At 39.5% G+C, this 21,174-nt stretch overlaps 1 protein-coding gene across 1 annotated transcript in view; it reads right to left on the bottom strand.

Annotated features, from left to right (window-relative positions):
- The window catches only part of dpy19l3 (dpy-19 like C-mannosyltransferase 3), a 95,625-nt gene that overhangs the window by 29,499 nt on the left and 44,952 nt on the right, over positions 1-21,174 (bottom strand). The window contains exons 15-17 of the mRNA XM_084725197.1: positions 15,756-15,867; positions 14,068-14,124; positions 13,627-13,709 (exon numbers count right to left, since the gene is read on the bottom strand). Coding sequence (XP_084581323.1) covers positions 13,627-13,709; positions 14,068-14,124; positions 15,756-15,867 — 252 coding nt within the window. The remainder of the gene's footprint in view (positions 1-13,626; positions 13,710-14,067; positions 14,125-15,755; positions 15,868-21,174) is intronic.

Here is a 21,174-nt window from a genome sequence, read left to right on the forward strand (position 1 = left end):
TGCACGCCTGAATTCTCTCTGAATTCACTTTTACAGACTGCTGGAGACTGCAGACAAGAGAAGCAATATAAAAAGTGAATATTTTCTAAGCTGTGACATGCTTTAACTAAGAACAAGGTTTTCTGAAAGAAGCACGTAAGAAAATTGAAACAGTTTACAAAGCATGTCCACAGAAAATCAATTGAAATCCAGCCTTTTAAACTGTCCTGTGCATTAGGGCTGGGCAATATGGCTTATAAATATTATCTCAATGTTTTTAGCCATGACGTGCAATCTGAATATATACATTTTCTCTAAAATAACATTCCATAAATTCTCAAATAGTTCAAAGTTATGATGAACTGCTGCTGATACAAATAGTATGTGATCAAGAAAAATCAGATATTGACATTCTTTATCTAAAATATAATAATATGTACATAAAAAACACTTTTTGCAATGATCCATCAAAAGTGGTTCACATTTGTAAATATATGGAATGAAGGCAGGACACACTGCCTGGCCGAAAACAAACAAACAAAAAAAAAGTCACCACTTGGATTTAACTAAGCAAATCCTTCCATTGGATAATTACTGCAGTGATTAATATTTTTCAGCTGGTAACAAGTTATTGAACCCTAACTGATGCAGTGAGCAGCTTCTCATTTCTTAAACAACCATGTCAGAAGACATATCCTGTGGTCGTGGAAAAGATGTTACTCTATTTCAGAAGAGTCAAACTGTTGGCCTGCATCAAGCAAAGAAAACAACTGAGGAGACTGATGAAACTACTGAAATTGGGTTAAGAACTGTCCAACACATTATTAAAACCTGGAAGGATAGTGGTGATCCATCATCTTCAAGGGACACGTGGTCGGAAAAAAACCTGGAATGATTCAATGAATCAAATCATAAAAAATCAACAGTAGAACTCGCAACTACGTTTAATAGTGAAAGTAAGAGCATTTCCACACACGCAATGTGAAGAGAAGTCAAGGAATTAGGACTAAACAGTTGTGTAGCCTTAAGAAAACCACTTATCAGTGAGGATAATCAGAAAAAAGGCTTGAGTTTACTAGGAAACATAAAGATTGGACTGTGGATCAATGGAAAAAGGTCATGTGGTCTGATGAGTCCAGATTTACCCTGTTCCAGAGTGATGGGGGCATCAGGGTAAGAAGAGAGGCAGATGAAGTGATGCTCCCATCATGCCTAGTGCCTACTGTACAAGCCGATGGGGGCAGTGTTATGATCTGGGGTTGCTTCAGTTGCTCAGGTCGAGGTTCAGCAACCTTATGTAGCCACAAAATGAGGTCAGTTCACTACCTGAATATACTGAATGAGCAGGTTTTTACATCAATGGATTTTTTTCTTCCCTGATGTCACGGCCATATTCCAAGATGACAATACCAGGATTCACCATGCTCAAACTGTGAAAGAGTGGTTCAGGCAACATCATTTTCACACATGATTGTCCACCACAGAGTCCAGACCTTAACCCCAATGAGAATCTTTGGGATGTGCTGGAGAAGACTTTATGCAGTGGTCCGATTCTCCCATCATCATCTTGGTGAAAAATTAATGCAACTCAGTGGGGATAAATGTGACATTGCATAAGCTTATTGAAATGCTACCATGGCGAATATGTGCTGTAATCAAAGCTAAAGGCGGTCCAATGAAATATTACAGCATGCGACCTTTTTTATTTTTGGCCAAGCAGTGTATTTTATAGTTTAACAATCAACATTATTAACCAAAATGATATCAGGGAAGTGAAACAGTCAACTTTCACTGGTATTAAGATCCACAAATAAAATAACAAATAGTGCAACATATATGTATATATTAAACCTGAATTAAGAAAAATAATCAATTATACATAATATGCTGACAAGAAAGCTGTTAAAAATATAAGTTTTCATATGACTATATATTAAACAACATATTGTATAAGCTAATATGATATAGACTGATATACCTGTAATTGGCTGATAATATTGGTCAGGCTCTAACTTTAACACAATGGGATTTTTGATAAATAATCATCAGTAATGTAGATATAATGACTAAGTATGCAAGGGTAATAGCTAGAGTATTCTGAAGTTCACAAACCTGCATCTCTTTACTGTAATGCAGCCTTTAAAATCAGGGAAAGACAACACTTATGCTTTATCATAACAGAAAAATATTCTAAATCTAAGATGATATTTAGTTGAACATTACAGCATCCATATAATATTGATATATGGCCCCGCCCTACTTTGCATACATGTTCCATGGTGGTGAGGGGGTGCTCTCAGGTAAAAACGTGATAGCAGTGCACACTCTCTATTAGTGCATGGTGTACATAATTCCCAGAGTTAAGTAGTAGTTAACTCCGGCTAAGTAGAGCTGAGTGGAAATGATGATGAGGACTAATAGTGAGACTGAGAAAGTGATTGGGCGTGTTCTTATGAATGTGTCAGGATGTTCTTCTGATGTCTCACTTCTGATTGAGAGGCGTGTAGTTCAATCAAGGACATCTCTCTCTCTCTCTCTTTCTCTGTCTGTATGCCGTGTCTGGGTGAGTTAAAATGCAGAGAAAGACAGAGAGACACACAAACACACAAACACACACACACACACACATACACACACACACACACACACACACACACACACACACACACACACACACACACAGATCGCAGAGTTGCACTTTCCCCATTTAAGGTTGAGGCCAAATGCTGCTAATTTAGACAATTTAAAACACGACAAGGAGCAGGATGACAGGAAGACAATTACAGGAGTGCGAGAGCGAGTCAGACACAGTGCGAGCAGAGGATGTTAAAAAAAAAAAAGCGAGGATACAGTGTCACAGAGGGAGTCGAAAAATTAATTTTTAGTTAAGGACTGAATGATGAGTAATGGCACAGTTTTCCTAAGAGTGGTAAGAGTCATTTGTTTTAATTACACAGACAGATGGACACAATCAGACAGATCTAAAAAAGCAGACAGAGAGGGAGACAGACTGATGAGTCCTATCTGCAGCGGACTAGATTTATCTGGAGACCTCGTGTGAGCTAAGAGCTTAACCTTTACCCAGACAGGTTGAACAATCGAGACCACTCACACCAGAAAAATGACAGCACCGGGCATTGGGTACACTTCAAATAAATATTGAGTGGCTTTTTTAAAAGTCCAGTATGTGAGATTTACAATGATTTATTGGCAGTATGTGGGGAAAAAAAAAAGAATTTAATAAGTATGTTTTTACTGTATAATTATATGAAAAAAGGAATTTTGTTTTTGTTAGAAAACCATAGAAACCTTGGAGCTCTAAGAGAGCATGGGTCCTACAGTAGCCACAAATGGACAAACACCGCCTCCATGTATAGAATTTGCCATTTTTGCTGCCACCGTAGGTTCTCTCATATGCTTGGAAGAGGACAGTGAGATGAGGTGTTCGGAATCTGCAAGGTCAGCCAAAAGAATCAACTTTAAAATTGGAATTTAGAAGTTAGCAGCCTCAAAGAAGCCATAAAAGGAAAGAAAAGGTACCAAATAAACTACTGTCTTGGTATCTGTATTATTTTAAGGATATTGGCATTGGTACTTCTTTTAGTAATTTTTTAAAACATTACCCAGTCCTTCTCTTCAGAAACCTATCAGTGACATCATAGAGGCTACGTTCATGTTTTATACAGTCTGTGATACTGACCAACACAGATGAGTTCTCCACCTCACAGAGCTTTACCAACAGTACCTACATGTACCAGGATGCACTGCATGCCAGCGTCTGATGCCCACATCTGTGATGCTGTGTATCACCACCCTAGCCTATAGCTATTAATACGATGACCAAAACATAGCATTAGGTGACATAAACACTTATCTAGCACGCCCCTGGCTACTCCAAGGTGGAGACTACAAATCCAAGTTGACATGTAGTTCTTCCTTAAGTACATAAGTGAGTACATCACTGTGACATAACTGGAGGCAGGAAGAACAACAGATTTTGCAGCAGGAGAGCTCAGCTTTCTCGGTCAATATCACACAAACTGAGGAATTTATTGCTTGACTAAATTTACCACTAACACTGACTGGACATCCACAAGAAAAGTGTGGAATTTTCCCTTTAAGCTGATGTTAATTTAATTCAATCAACTGATTGATGGTGAAGGAAAAAAAGAAATGCTTTTTGATTTTTTAGGAAACTTACACGTAGGGCTGCATGATTAATCAATTATTTTTTTGATCAATCAAATAATAATTTTTCTATTACTCAATTACATAATTTACTTAAAATACATATCAAAAGTTTGTCTCATTAATATTTCAATATTTTATTCAATCATCATCATGAAAAATATACAGATAAAGCTCATTAGAATAACTATAATAGTGTCATATTTTCAACTTAGTCTAATTTCCACCCTGTTTTAAGACTCCATACTGGACCTTAAATTCAAAAGGAGCTGTCATGCATATTAATTTAATCACTAATCACTGCCAAAACTGCACTGAACTGGACAAACAGTATTGTAACTTAAAATTTAAACTGGTTATGGCAAAGTTATTTCATCACTGGTGTCGTATGTGGGTAAGACAATCAGTGTATTTTAGCATCAGAGCAGAGCAAAGAAAATGCTTGAAATGAATTACTGACTATCTATAACGTTAGTTTTAGCCATTTCTGACTCATACAGGCTGATGAAGTGACCAGGAAGTACACAAAGGCCTGATAACACCATTAGATGACGCATAGAGTAGAGTTAACAGCAGCGGTGCACTTTTAACTTGGGGGTGATGAAGAAACACATAGAAAATCTATCTTAAGCGACTACTACTGACAGGAATATGTTCCATGAGTTTATAATCCTAATGTATTGTGCTGTTTGTGTAGAGCAGTTGTCCCATTGATGCATGCTATGCAAATCAATGCATTTTTACAAATCACCCCAGCCCTATTTATATATCTGTTTACACCCCATTTTAACTGTTAAACTAACAATTCAATGTATTTGTCCATATTTTGGACCTTTTATGACATATTGCTGATGTGCTTTTAGTTGTCTTGACCTAATCAGACCTCATCCATAGAGGTGTCAGATCAGAAAATGCTTATACAAATTCTTTTTGGAGCAGTCATGATGCTCCCTTAGAGGGCAAAACAACCCATTTTCTTGTTTAAGAGTAAGGACTTGTGGGATCAAATATGCTGACTTTCTCATTTGAGCGTGTTCCTTCTCTGAATGGGTCTCCATGCTGACTGAGTAGCTAGATGAGCCTCCTGAATTTGCAGCAAAACTGCTGTCAAAGCTCTCATTAATAATTTCCACTGCAGCCTTCATAATTCTCGACCACAGACTGTATATCTCGACCCAGAAGAGGAGGGCGGGGGCACGGGGAGGCTGGGAGAAAACAAGGAATCTTTCAAAACAAAAAATATTAGCTCAGACTACAGAGAGGCAGATTCATGCGAGGCTGGTATCATCATATGACCTCTGCATTTTGTGAAATATGTATGATGAGTGGTGTTTGGTGGGAGAAAACAAGAGAGGAGGAGAAAGGGAGGAGAAATTGATGGATTCAGTGGCTGCCATATTTTTGGCTCGTATGCAGTCCAGTGTTTGTGCCAATGAAGAGGTAAACACTAAGAAGAAATGATGCTGTGACACACTACATCATACAAACCTTACAAATTTGCTTCAGTTGTAACCATCCGACTGTGATGTTCAAGATACCACATAACCCACTCAAGACTCTCGTGTACTGTGCAATGTGACATGTGAGCTTTGTTCCCTGTTCCAGCAACAACCCGCAGTGCTCTGCAGCGTGCAGTGTAGTGACAGCGCCGAGTATGGACCGTGGTTATCTGTGAGCCCTGATTGTTTGCAAGGCAACGGTTTATATTGAACATGTGCCTGCCTGTGCTTAAGCTGCTCCTCTCTATGCTGCACATGTAACACCAGCACCGCCTTGAACTCTTCACGGCCAGCATCAAGTTCATATGTCAGGGAGCAGAGCGGTGAAGCTATTGCTAATCATCACATCTTCATTTTTTATAAGGTCTTCATTGATTGACACCGCTCTGCTTTTGCAGCACGGGCGTGCAAATCTGAATTTGAAAAAGGTGAAGACACTGATTGAGGAAGAAGCAGAGAGGCAGAGCACATGGGTTAGACAGAAGCGATATCGGTGACTTTAAAAACTGCACACTCACAACTATAACTCAGAGTTGGAGGCAGTGGAACGACCAGGCTTTGCTATTGATTTATTGAGCGTCCATTTAAACAGAGTATCAGCCTACAGCTGAGCTGTGGAGCCGCGGCTGCTGTTATCAAGTGGAAACTTGTGAATTATGGCTGTGCAAAGTAGAGATGAACCTCCACCGGGTGTTATCACGTTAACCTACACCTTCAAGTCCAGGGTCATGAATGATTGCCCTGGGAATTATGATAATCCCCTCATTACCTGTCTTAACGCATATACTCATGAGGGCAGAGGACATGTATCATTAGCTCTTATGTGGGCTTTCTTGCCTTTAATCTAATCCTAATCTAATCTCTTTTAAACTAAGAACTTTATCCTTCCCTAAACTAAATTCAAATTTTAGATGCTCTTTGTAGAAATAAGAATTGGGAGAATTAGAGGGACTTTTCTAAACTTTTGATCCTTGTTAAGGATCACTTATGCTCCTTTTACATGTTTTTTAAACAATGTAAGGGTGATTTCCTGCAATACTTCCATGGGTCCTTCATGGTAGCATGGATGTTAAGCAGTACATCCACTGGTGGGCACCAGTCAGAGTCAAAAGTTACCCAAGAGAAGACCAATAAATACATCAGGACATGACATGATAACAAACATCATTTCCAGTACTCTGAAATTTTTAAAACTTCTTCATGTCCTGTGGTAGTGTCTTGCCTTGCCCCAACGACTACCGGAGGTATACCTCCATCAGTCCATATCTGTAAGCATTCAGAAAAAGTACAGAAATAAACACTCAATGAACTCAGAGTACGGACAGAAGGCTTCATCTGCATCTGCATGCATATCTGACGTAGAGCATAAACAAGTCTTTATGGTCATTTCGGCCTTTCAACAACTAGGGCGAGATATTGTTTGAAAAAACGCCTGTACCCTTAAAGTGATATCAATTCCATAGAGCACTTCATTTGAGACTTTTTTACACCTATACGACAGCAACAGCCATCATGTTTTTGGGTCGTCCTTCCCATTCATGTGAACACAATATCTCAAGAATGCTTTAAGGAATTTCTACAACCGTCTACTTGGACTCAAGAATGAACTGATTAGAATTTGGTGTTAAAAGGTGATTGTGATCTCGCAAAAGACATTTTTGGGCATAGCTCAGGAATTCATATGCTAATTATTAAATTATCAAAATTCACGCAAATGATTAAGTCATGATATTTTATATCCAAAAGGTCAAATGTCAATTTCACTGTGACATCATCATGTTCTACAAAAACCACTTGACACTTTCTATCAGTTCTGTCTAAGAAGAAAGGGAATGTTTTTCACTGGTATTTATTCACTTCAATCATACACATTACTGCAGTGATCAACTACCTTGGTAACTTTGATAACTAAATATCTTCATTTAATACCCACGATTTGAATGGAAGCATTCCTGAAATAATTCTTCCGTATTATTTTTATCAGTCACTAGGGATGTCCCGATACAACTTTTTCACTTCCGATACGATACCGATATTGCAGCTTGAGTATTGGCCGATACCGATATCGATACGATACGATATCAGCACGAATCATACATACTTTTATTACTTATTTTGTAGTGTGGAATGTTATTGAAGGCTTGATCAAGTGATGTTACTCAAACAGAGAACAATAGTCAGCAACCAGAGTCACCTATGGATAGAAGTGCTGGAGCGGAAAATGGACTGGATCGGAGCGCTTTTATGAGAGATTTTAGATGCAGTCCGATAAAATCTGACACTTGTTTTTTGGCTGATATCGGACCGATATCCAATATCAATATCGGATCGGGACACCCCTATCAGTCACCACAGGCATGTAGTATACTCCATCAAATACACCGCGTTCAACTAGACCACACCACAGACTGTAAGAGCTATAGCTGGTGGGGTAGTGAGCCAATCACACGATGTATTAAATCAAAGAAAGCTTGCAGTGATTTGCTGCAAGCAAAACCAAACAGATAGTCTACTCAAACAGAAAAATATCACAACAACACAAATAGTGTTTTTGTCTTGATATGGGCACTACAATGATCCAATGCAGGCCTTGTTTTACTGCTTTGATATGACTTGGTGGTAGGTTATTTTGACTGGTAACTTAAATGTACAGAGTACTGATATCCAGACCTAGTAACAACAGAAGTACAACAAAAGAAATAAAAACCCTCTGAATATGTATTCATCCTCTGATCTCAACAACAAACCGCATTAAATCCCTTTCTGAGCATTTGCAACTTGCATCAGTCCTACATGATTCATACATGAAGCACTTCCCCTGCAGCTAGAATTACCACAAGTCCCTGACAGCTTTACATAAATACACTATCCAGTCCAGAAATATACCCATGCATGTATCTACCTCTGTTCTGCCCCTCATTATGCCACACTTTTAGAATCTTGCATGGTCTTTCCATATAAAACTAAATAGCCTTGGCCTCAGTCAGCTACAGAACACAGCGTAACATGAACCCCTTCCCCATCTTAACACTTTCATCTGGAATGTAATTAGCGCAGCAGCAAGAAGCTTAGTGCTCCGCCCTGCTCTCAGCCCCAACCAAGGTAACTCTAGGCAGCCCCTAATCCTCAGAGCCTAATGGGATTAGCTCCGGAGGGAAGGGAACCCATGTCACACACACACAAATGCATTCAAAATCCCAACCTCTCCTCCTCTGTCTCGCTCTCCATCAACCCTCTCCCTCTCCCTCCCTCCCTCTGTGCCATTCCACTATCTGTCTAATAGGATTAGACCAAAATTGGCCATTTCTTAAAAATCACATCTGGTCCACTCAGTGTCATCATGCTGATGATGATAGGATGGAAATAATGAGCTTTGAATTATGACTTATTCAGTACAAAAGTGAACTACAGTGATCATCTATGGGGAGAGAGCTAAACTGGTTCTAATTCTGCACTTTAATGCTTCTTAATTAGCAGTTTGTTTCAGTGGAGACTTTTGGCCATTTATCAAAATTTTGTGTGATAAGATCTTCATTCTTGACAAGAAGAGCATGAATTTTTTTTTTATTTTGGGAGGAAAATCCTCTTAAGATATTTTACACTTAAAGAATGGTCAAATAAGAGCAATCAGCAATGTAACAAACAAAGCTCCTATTATCTCAGCCTACGGCAGGTTGTACTACAGACTGCATACAGATGGAAACAAGTATGCAAGTATTCAAAATTCATGAACACAAACATTTAATAAATGCTCACTGTATTCCGAGATAATGGGACTCCTCCCCCGACATCACAGCACGTAACTGTCCTGTCTCCAGTCTTCAGGAGCCAGCAGCACGAACAGGGCCTATGCTCCATTTTCTCTGCTCTGAAATGCTGGGGACGTGTCCACTCAGCTGTCTCAGTGTCAAACACCTATGACCTGAAAATGACGTTATTGGACATGTCCAGACATGTTTGAGCCACCAGAGCCTGAGGATGGTGACAGGTTGGTATTTTTTTTCCTTCTGTGTCGGGTTGTTGGAACTGAAGCGATCTGAAGTGAAGTGCTGGATTGATTTGGACTGAGAGAGTCGCGAAGGTATGTTTGTAACTGTTAGGGAGGATGAGGGGAGGGGGAGACGGTGTTGTCCATGGGTCTTATCTAATGTTGGGGGACCATGGCTCCGGCGTGTCACCGAGCCATGTTTCAGGTCCACCTAAAAAAAATCCCGAGCCCAGAAATCGTGATCACCGGTTTAATGGTCTAAATCCAGAAGTCAGTACTAGATAGTTCTCAGTCTTTTCACCTGTTTTCAGCAACAATGTTCTAACATATATAATGTGTTTAGAAGAAAAACTCAACTCTAAAACTTCATTAACATTGACCATGTCCCAGCAGCAGGCATAAAGTCACAATCTAGGCTTTTTATATAGAATTAAAATAACACAGCTTGTATGCTGATCAATGCTGTAATGACAGAGGTGGATCTCATGTATATCAACTTGACTTTGATAAATAGTATAGTAGTATTTTAAATTACATACTTTATTCCACATTTTGTCAGTTGTGTCTAAACAGAGAGCGAGAGACAAGCAAACACACACAAGCAGGAGAGAAGCCCCTCCCCACAGGTCATCTCAGTGATAGTCCTTTTAAATTCATTGCTGCAGAAGTAGCCACACTGCACTTAAAAAAGCTTTATGTTATAAATTCATGAGGTTATTATAAAGATCAGCTCTACATGTGAAAATAAAAGAGCAGAGGAGCAGAATCACTTATTGACCAGAAAAATGTGCTCTTCTATTTTCTTTATATTTGGTTTACAAGGAGCAGACATTTAGCAACACAGCAGCTGTCAAACAGTGTATCCTAGCAACGCTTCGCGTGCTGCATCGTGTGACCACTCACATGAATGCAAATTGCTAAGACCCGTCATAGCTGAGACTTAAGTTTGTTCAGTCATACCAGCATTAAAAAGTACATACTAAAGACTGGTCTGAACAGAGACTGACTTGGCAGAAAGAGCAGTTGGTGTTTTTGTCTTCATATTTTGACAGGCCTTTCATACACTCCCATATTTGATGAACCACACTTAACACACATTCACCCAGCATTATTCACCAAAAGTATGCAACTGCCATAAACCTCACTGCTTAACTAAGGATTTACACTAACCCCTTTCACATATGCACTGCAACTCTGCAATTATCCAGGCTCTACCCAGAGGAGCTGTATGTGTGAATACAAATGTCCACCTTATTTGGCCCAGACTTATCCATGCCAGCTCCACATGAGCAACATGTGTGAATCATTGTCCGGAGCACACAAGTGTGTGGGTTGATGAAGTTGCACGCTGTGTAGCTCCTTCATCTCACCTGTGCTCACCTGTATATCACTTCCTACTATTTCATGTCTGTGAAGACTCTCAGTCGTCCAGGTCATGGTATTCGCTAAAGGTTATTATAGGCAACTGAGTCCTGACCTGAGGAATTAGAAGGATCAAACACACATCAAGGAAGCTCCAAAAACCTGTGGATACCCAAACTGGGTCGTCATCAAAACAAGCGAAGGAAACAGGACAGAGAGAGAAGAAGTAACCAACAAAAGAAAAAACATTCCATACATTGCCCATTGTCCCAGTAGCACCCTGAGGCAAAAAGCTTAACCACCCCAAGGACAGAACACCCAGACACAAGCAGGACAACGCAGTGTACGCAGTCCAGTGTAGCGAGGAACACACCTATACATTGGGGAAACTAAACAACACAGGGGAGCCGATTCCTCAGGACAGGACTCAACAGTGCACCTACTGTACACCTCAAGACCACGGGCCACTCCTTTGAGGACAGCAATGTTTGCAATGAGGAGGTCTACGAGACGGCCTATCAGCCACTTACAACGCAGTCCTAACTCCTGGCTACCCACAAGTGACCTCAATGACTCCCACTCACACCTTTACTCAGGTGACCCTAACAGTTCACTTAATGGACAAGTGGGTCCATTAGTCTTGTACCTCTTAAGGTGTTTATGACCCCACAGAGGATAAATATATGCACTCTGAACTAATCAGTTAGGATGAGAGGTGAAATATCTTCATGAACCTAAGCAAGTCCCATTGCCTACAATGACCCTTAGTGAATTTCTACTATTTCATTGATTGTTTTGTTTTCATACAGACGGCTCTGCTGATCAATACCAGCCTACATGAGTCTAATATTTTTTGAGGTCATGTTTTAATGCCTTTCTTCACCATCTGTAATGGGAAAACATCAGATTCCAGCCAGAGAAGCAAATCTTTCAGGTGTCTCTCCTGCTGGAAGGGGAAAGACTGGTCTGTCATGGCGGGGTGTGGAGAATCTCTAAATGCATGCTGCATGTGTGCAAGGGCTCATTTGGACGATATACTGACCTGATTCTCAGGACAGTTCAGAATACATGTGTTAAAAGTTACTGACAGATCTACTTTATAGTTTATAAAGTAAGTTGTATTATTAAATCAATTTTCTCTATTTAATATTAATTTATCTTTTACTTTTATAAGCGACAAGATTTTTTTTATTATAACATGTATTAAATATCAAATATAAATTCTATCAAAATAATCTTTACAAAGAAACAACAACAAAAAAACCCTGTGTCAGTTCAAGGACTGGCTTTGCTGTTAGACATGAATGGTCTCCTGGATAAGTAGTGAAGTAAACTGACCTCTGAGCTTGACAGTTCTTGATCATCTAAACAAAGAACTTTCTAATAATGAGGAAAACATTCTCATAATGAGTCTTCTTGGCTTGATGTTCGAGTGAAATACTGCTGAAATATATTTCCACCCCTAATAGAAAGGCCTATTCACCGGTGTTGAGCAGAGTCTGCTCTGTGTTAAAGCCAGGTCTGGGGGAGGGTTGTAAAACCACTCAGCTGACGCCCGTTGACCCATTCAGATCAGACTCACTTCACTGCAATGGCCTGAACTGACTGTAACAAAAAGTAACCACAAATATGGGAGGGTGGACGTGATGTGATGTGTCCTTGGCTGGACAATGTGGTTACATAGTTACATGGTATGCTACAAAGACAGGGTTGGGAGGGTTACTTTAAAATGTATTCCAATACAATTACTAAATGCCTGTTAAATAATGTAATCAAAGTATCACAATAATAAAGTAATGTAACAAATACTTTCTGTTACTTTTGGATTACCTCAGTACAAAATGCTGTGAAATTGTTTAGCCTAATATAGTCTGTTAGGGCTGTAACTAACAGTTATTTTCATCAAGCAGTTGATTATTTTCTCAACTAACTGATTAGTTGGTTGATCCATGAAAGTCGATCAAAGCTCAAGATGACGTCCTTAAATGTCCTGTCACAATCTTGTCAGTCTTGTTCCTGTTGCGATTATTTTATTGTATCTGTAATCTGATTACACCTTTTTTTTTATCAGTAACTGTAAAGGAATGCAGTTACCTTTTTTGTATCCAGATTACGTGACCCATGCTACATATAATTCATTACTCCCCAAACCTGTATATGGATGCTAAACCGACAGGAAGTCTGATGCCCCACATCCAACCTGATGACCAGAAAATGACACACACAGATGTGCAAACACAAACACACACACACAGTAGCCACAGCACAGAAGCGTTCCAAATCACAGCTCCATCTCTGATCCCATCGTGGTGACGCTCTTGATCGAGAGCCCAGCCTCGGAGACCCCCGAGGTGGGTTAGAGCTCTGCCAACAGCTGGGTCCTTTCCAGCACCCGCAAGTCTTATTCATGGAGACCCATCGGCTCTCATCATTCATCGGCTCAGACTCCCCAGCAAACAAGCGCCGATACACACACATGCACGCACGCACACAGACTAATCAAGGACATCAGGCAAAGTGAAACTTGATCTGCGGAAACAAGCTAATCAGATTTGCTTCGATTTGATGTGTGCTCTGGATTAGTGAGTGTGTGTGTCTGTGTGCGTGTACCTAATCCAGGTCATGAGCTCCACAGTGTCTGGATCATAAAACTCCCTCAGTTCTGATAGCTCCTCCATTAGCTTAGGCCAGAACTAGAGGGAAACAGACAGAGACAAGTGATGAAAAAGTCTGTCTAAGTGTTCATTAAAGCTGTAAAGCAGAGTATCAAACCTACTGATATATCTTAAATAACATCTCATTACCACACTGAATATAACAGCGTATACGACAGCCATTTAGACTCCTCCAGCAGCAAAATAAATAAAAGGGAAGCAATCATTTCAGTATCCTGTTATGATCCAATTGCTTGTTATCATTTTCTTCCGCAACTTCCATTTCAGGCATTTTCCTTTTCTCATTTCACTGCACACAGTTTGTACAAACCGTCTCGGCTCTGTAATGAGACCGTCAATACAGTGATGAACATAAACCACCACAAAAATGGCATACCTTGTAATACAGGCAACCGATCATCACCAGTGGGACTGCATATCTGACAAGCTTTAACTGCAAAATGAGAGAAAGAAAACAGTTATAATAAAGTGAAGGAATATAATCGTATCAGAGGCAGAGACAGTGGGAGTCAGACGGACATATACCTAAAAAATGAAGACAAGCACAGAATGAGATAACACGGAGATAACGGACAGACAGAGCAGTATTGCTCACAAGTATCATCTCTTATCTGATCCATGCTGGTGTCATGTTATGACCACACTGACACCTAGTGGCCTCACTGGTAATGTTATCAGAGCAGTCCAGAGCAGAGGCTGTGCTTTCAAATGTAGCTGGGCATCAAGCTTTTACATATTTGTATTGACTACAGCAGAATCACAGGGACTGGATGCTTGCTCAGATTCTCAGTCTTGTTTACTTATTATTTGATCATATATAACTTATTTGAGTATGTATTATACATATTTTGGCAAAGTTCTTTTGAGGGTGCTTGATGATTCCAAAATTTTTTTCTGGCATGCCCCCCTTCAGAAGCTGTAAAAAGTTCATGTCCCCCCCATCCATCCCACGATTATTCTTAATCATTAACAATAATTGGGGAAGCAACTCATTAAAAAAATAATCAAGTTGAATGTTATTAAAATAAAGGTCAGCCTGATAGCATCAGAAAACACCTGTTTGTTTATTCCCTCTACATAAATCACATCCATTTAACTCTGTTTCACTCTTAATTAAAGTGGGGTTTTATAACAAAACATGCCTCAATTCCTGAAATAAAGGTACAGAAAAAAAACTTTTGAAATGGCACCCTTCCCTGGTCATAATTCAATGATTTTCAATGCATAAAGCAGAACTTTAAAGCTGCAATAACAATTTTTTGTGCAATTTAAGGGTAACAGCCTGAAAACACAACATCTGACGGGTCACCTTATAAAGTTATTAAATCAAATGTGTTAGCAAACACGTCTTGCAGACACTGAGAAACATGAGCATTCACCATATTCAAAAAGTGGCCATTTATCTCTGGCATCAAGCTCAGGGTGGGAGGCACAAACACTGTGAACAAAAGGATAATGCTCTGCTATGTTCTAGGTTGCATGTTCTAAGGAATCTGATATATCGTTATCACAGCTCCCCAATTATCAGCAACTGAAAAACAATGGATGGTGAAAATCCAGAGGAACACTGAGCTGTAACATAACTCAACACACTGTCTTTTCAGTTGCTGATCAAGTGACAAGCAGTGAATTGATAACATATTTAGATTCTCTATGCTTAGACAATTTGCAGCGCTGCAGTGCAACACTATCCTTTGGATGAGTTTCCCACCTTCAGCATGATGTCAGAGGAAAATTGCCGCTATGTGAATATGGTGAATTAGCATTTGTGAATTGTGTTTATGGGCAAAACTGCCTGAAACAATGAGCTAAAACAGGCTAAATGCTCTGTAGAGTCGAAGGGGACTGAAGTTGGGTGAAGACCATATGTTCTTCACTACCAGCAACATTTTCTACATTACGCACGTTAATTTGATCCACTGACAAAAAATATTGATGAGTCGCTTTAAAATTAATAAAACACACAAAACAGCTAATACCCTTTATATTGAACGTAGTTTTCAAAGCATTAAAAGGAAAACAGTGTAGCATAAGTCTGGAGGTGCTGTCGTCGTGAGCGCATACCAGAACTTTACTGTTGCAGCGGAGAGCGTTGAGAATCAGAGTCCACAGCTCCATCCCACACACGCCATAGGCCGCAACCGCACACATATGGCCAGTCCATATATACTTCATCCTGAGTGGAGACAGTGGGAGACAGAAGCAATAGGAGGTGAGATTCAGAAACCAAAACATCTTTAGCTTACTGGACAACTTTACAAAATGGTTCCACGGTCGGCTTGTTTAAACTTCATTTTGTGTCTAAACAGGGCACTGTTATCTGATCCAAAGCACATGAATTAAGAGTTCCAAACAAATGAGAAAAAGATTTAACAGAGAGAGAAGAGTGAGAGAATGAAATGAGGTGAGAAACTGTTGACAGGCACAGAGATGGAGCCATGAGAGAAGGAGAGAGGGGGGGCGGAGGCATAAAAGTAGTGCAGCCTCACAGAAATAAATCTCAATACGTTTTTAATGCAAAGGAGCTGTCTGACAGAAACAAATGGCTCTCTGCACTTTTGTCCTCTCGCTCTTCATCAGCATTTTACAGCAAGTGCTGAAATCAAATGTGTCAGTTTCTGCACTGCCCGGCTGCTGCTGAGTTAAAAGCTTTCAGATTCTTCTGCTTTTGTGTGAATTCAATCAGTTCTTTCATTCCGGACTCTAACAGGGATGCATTGCATGAACTAAACGCACTGTATATCACATGCCATTCCAAGTCATGGCCGTCACATTCGCTCGGGTTACCTCGAGAACAGAATGTGCAACATTAAAATACACAGGATAACTCAGCTACTGGCTTCACTGCACTTAAAATCATATTCAAATTAGGTGAACCTTTGAAAACCTGCATCTCCGCATTGCTATGAATAAACCAGACATGAGAATATTCTCCTTTTATTTTTGACTGAATAATTGTAGGTTTCTTTTAATACAGGGAAGAAGAAGTGATGATTCCAATTGCAAACTCCGTGAATCTTCTGACAGTCCTCACAAAGAGCACAAAGTTGAAGGCAATTAGAGTTTCACAATAATGAATCATGGATGTCAAAATCTACTGATGATGCCAGCAGCGTATACCACTTGACAATTACAGATGAGAGTCGGGTGGAATGGGAAAAATTGCAAGCCACAAGGTATATTAGTCAACTTATGTGACACTACAGAGCTAATAATAAGGCAATGTGCAAACACAATACCACTTAATATGGCATGTTGTCCCATTTTTTGCTAATGTTGTGAACAATGTTGTGAACAATGTTGTGAAGTCCAAAACTAAAAGCAGTAAGGTGTGTAAAGTCTGACAAAATCTGAAAGTATCTACTGATTAATACGAAATGCCCCAGCTTTTAAGGTAGTAGAAGTAGTGGTACAGGAATAGCTGAACAAGCAGGACAGAAGACCTGGTATTTCAACTGTTTGTAAGAGTTTATAATGTGATATTCTCATTGAAGAAATAAACAAAAGCCACTTGTGTAGAGAATGTGGTTGTCAGAAATACCACTGGCTGCACAATTATTCGCAATCACAATAAAATCCCATTATGGTCAAGTACAACATCCAAATGGCAGAACCAGAAATCGCAATCTTTTGAAAAATGTATGAGAAAACAGCATTATAATGAGGTACTGTAGTGCTGCAGGGATGACCTGGCCAAAATACCTCAATAAATATCACATCATCGCTTTGTAATAGTTTTTTTTTCCCCGTGAACATGACAATTGTAATGCAAAACCGATCATTTCTATTAATCGTATCGCCTATCCCAATTTCAGTCGAAATAATCACAATAGAACTTTCTCACCAACAAAGCCACCCACCTACAAGTATTTTTCTATTTACAATTGACATTACAATTTTCTTTAAATATTTTGAAAATTAGTGAGGTTTGGATGATGTCCTGTTAAAGGGACATTTCAGATTATTTTAAGCGGGGCTGTTGTGCAGAGCCAGTTTGGAGAAGCAGCAATTTACTGCTTTGGACAGCGTCAGCTAAAAAAAAGGACCAATCTAAAAAAAAATCAATATCAGCTTAAGTGTACACCATATATAGAATATTTTCACCCATTTGCCTTGCCATCAGACAGCCTTTTATGACAGGAAACTGAAGATATATAAACCAAATATCTCTCTCTCCAGAGCCACCAGAATCTTTTGGCAAATGTGGTCATTTTAACTTGCAGAAGAGAAGGAGTCGCTTGTCTACCACTGCCTGGATCTATTAGTTTGTTTGTGTTATTGTGTGACTTGAGAGTTTTAAAAAGTTAGTCTGGATTCACCCAAGTCACACATTATATTATTTTTTAGGTAGGTCTTGTTCAGGCTCAGTTGGTAGAGCATACACCCAATACAGAGGCAATCAGTCCTCTGCAGCAGCCACGGGTTTCATTCCAGCCTGTGGCACTTTGCTGCACATTGTCACCTCTTTCTACCCCCTTTGCTGTCTTCACTGCAGCAGTCTCTATCAAATAAAGGCACAAAACACCCCAAAATACATAAAAAAAAAAACTGTTTTGCTGCTGACCCTGTTCACAGTAAAATCTGCTAAAAGACTGTAAGCCAACCTGTGGAGAAAATGTATGCATCAGCCTACCATAGTAAGATATTGAGGCCGGCAACATTACTTCTGATCCAAACCGTGGTCTGAACAGTGCATACAGATTCTTACCATCAAACTGGAAAAACTGTGTTCTGCAATTTAATAAGTTTAGACTGAAGAACCCTTTTGTACACCAGTCAATCCTAAATCTAAATATGGAGGTTAATCCGACATCGGAATATCATCTCCTGTGATTTTAATGTTAAATGTATGTATTTGTGTCTGTTGTCTTAATTTTTGTGATTGTAATGTTATCTTGAATGCATGAATTTTGTTTCCTTGTCTCAACTTTTGTCTGCAAATGAGGCTCAATGAGACATGATCTGACCATAAAAGCAGCAGCAGCACATTGCCTCCTGCTAAGCCTACACTGATAGTACTACTATTACTGCAAACTAACAAACTAACATGTACATTGGTATTTTTCTTTATTGTAATGTCATGTCTTGGAGCATCTTCAAATGCAAAAGTGTTTGTTTCCTTTGCAAAAATAATGAATGGTTAAGCTATTATGGTTTTCATTGTGGATCAATTTAAACATGGTCCTGCAAACAATCTCTCATGGCCAGTTTGAAGCTGCCGTCAGGGGGTCTGTTTTCACAAGGTTAAATACACACAAATGCTAGAAAAGAGAAAACATTCAAATAATTAAAAAAAATATTTTGCAAAGGATCACAGATGGTATACTAAAAGAGAGAGACTGCATGGAATGGAAAATTGAGACAGTTGTTGCAGAGGTGGAAGCCAGTCAGCCGATATTGTCTGGCGGTCATAGTTCTGGTGTGACCAATAAGAGCAAATTTGTCAGGAGTCATCGTGTCACGGCAGCAACAAAAGCTGCCAGCTCACACAGCCAAAACATTCCGGAAATTAAGGAGAAGTGGCTGGATATGACTGCGACTGCGGGAAAGATGTTTGTGTTCAGTGGTAAAGGATAGGTGCCAGCGTCGGTGTCTGGGCTCTCACCCCACGGCCAGAGTCTGGCATCTGTGACTGGGGCTTTGGAAGTAAGAGGGAACCTGCCAGTGGACAGTGCGGTTAGGTCAACCAGAGAAATAGGCCACAATGATTATGTGGTCCAGCAGGACACCAAAGAGAAGAATATGGGAGTGAAGGCTAATGGGGCCCACGGTAAAGGAGTGATACAAAAGTTTACATTTCTTACAGTAGACAGCTATGCACAGCTCTTTGGTTCGGACTGAAAATAGTTAAATAAAGAACAGTTTTACCAATTATGCATGGTTGGCAGTCAGCAGCAGCACAGAGAGGTACGGAGATGGATCATAAGAGCAGTGCCAGGTGAGCTGATTGGCACAGCTGGTGCTTGTTGGCTAATTATACTCTCGCTTTAAATGCAATAGCGTGCTGGACCTCAGATGACCGCTGCTCACCAAGGACAGACGGACATGTCGGCTCTTTGGACATCATTTGCTGAATGTCTGAAAATATTGTTGTTATTGGACTGAGAAGCCAGAGAAGCCAGGCGACCAGAGGCGCATGTTAAAAAGAGTTGTGTACTTAATAGGGCTGTCCCCTAGAAAGTCAAAGTTTTGGTCGATCATATCTTCATCTACTTGTTTATTGCAAAAAAATACCCTGTACTGTAGCTGCCGTTAGCTAGTTAGCTCAGTTAGTGGAACGATTAGACTGGGACTCAACGTCAGCAACCAGTAGAGCATTAATGCTTCGCATCAAACATAAAAAAGATAAAATACACTTAAAGAGGCTTGGTTCAAAAAATGACAAAATATGGTCTCCCTTTTTAGCTTATTATGAGCAGCTACAAATACCAATTTGAGACAAGATAAAGATTGAGAGCTTACACTATTACACTACTGTGTATCATGAGTTGGAGTTGACAATATAGTAACTTAAGTAACTTATTTAAAGAAAAAGGAAAAGAGACCAATGGACACTGGAAATAGTATAGCTGATAAATTTACAGAGATTATGTACAGATCTCTGACTCTGTGGACAATAAAGGCAAGAGTATTTGTTTGTTTGTGAAGTTTTAAGCCACTTATTCCTGTGTTTTGAATAAGAAGACTTGCGTGAAGTTAAATTGTGTTGAAATAAATTAAAAACATTTACCGTCCCCTGGCTGATTGTTCAGACACATTCAGAATCTTATCCACTTTTGTATTTAGCAGGCAGCTTGCTATGTGCCCCAAAATATATATCTAAATAATTAAGTTAATATCATAAACATGACAACTAATGACTAATGGCTGACCAGGAAAATCTTTAGTCGAGGGCAACCCTAGTACTTATGCCAAAAGTCTGTATGATCAGGGGTCACTATGCACCTTGTCACAGCAGCCATTTTGACATGAAATAGTGGGGTTATGTTCCATTCAGGTTGTGCATGTTGGCTCACTGGAAAAACTCTGCTACCATAAATATAACGGGACCATCATTGGTTTGTTTCATATTAGTATTGCTGCCGTGAAAAAAGAAATGGTCTCTGAGCAGACTGTTGTATCTGTGCTGGAGAGATTCACTGTGGCAGCTAGACTTTCAGCACTATTGTTTTTAACAGTTCCCTATCAGTTAAAATGGAGTTCTTGGTCTTCTGCAATTGTCCCTCAGGGGCAAATAAAATGATGCAATTTGAATTGAAAAAAACTATTAAAAAACAATGTAGAGATGGATATATTGCTAGCTGATAGAGAAAAATTAAGAAAGTGAGAGTGAAAAAAATGAAAAATGTATTGAAAACTTATTTTCCCATCTACTTGTACAGTTTTTGACAGTAGAAGGTTCAGTATGTCACAACAACATGTTTCGTATATCCCTGGAACACCTACATTATGTTCTAACTCTTCAGATAAGAAGATATTTGCT

Source organism: Lutjanus erythropterus, chromosome 1 (assembly GCF_056507025.1).
Source record: "Lutjanus erythropterus isolate fLutEry1 chromosome 1, fLutEry1.hap2, whole genome shotgun sequence".
NCBI classification, from domain to species: Eukaryota; Metazoa; Chordata; class Actinopteri; order Lutjaniformes; family Lutjanidae; genus Lutjanus; species Lutjanus erythropterus.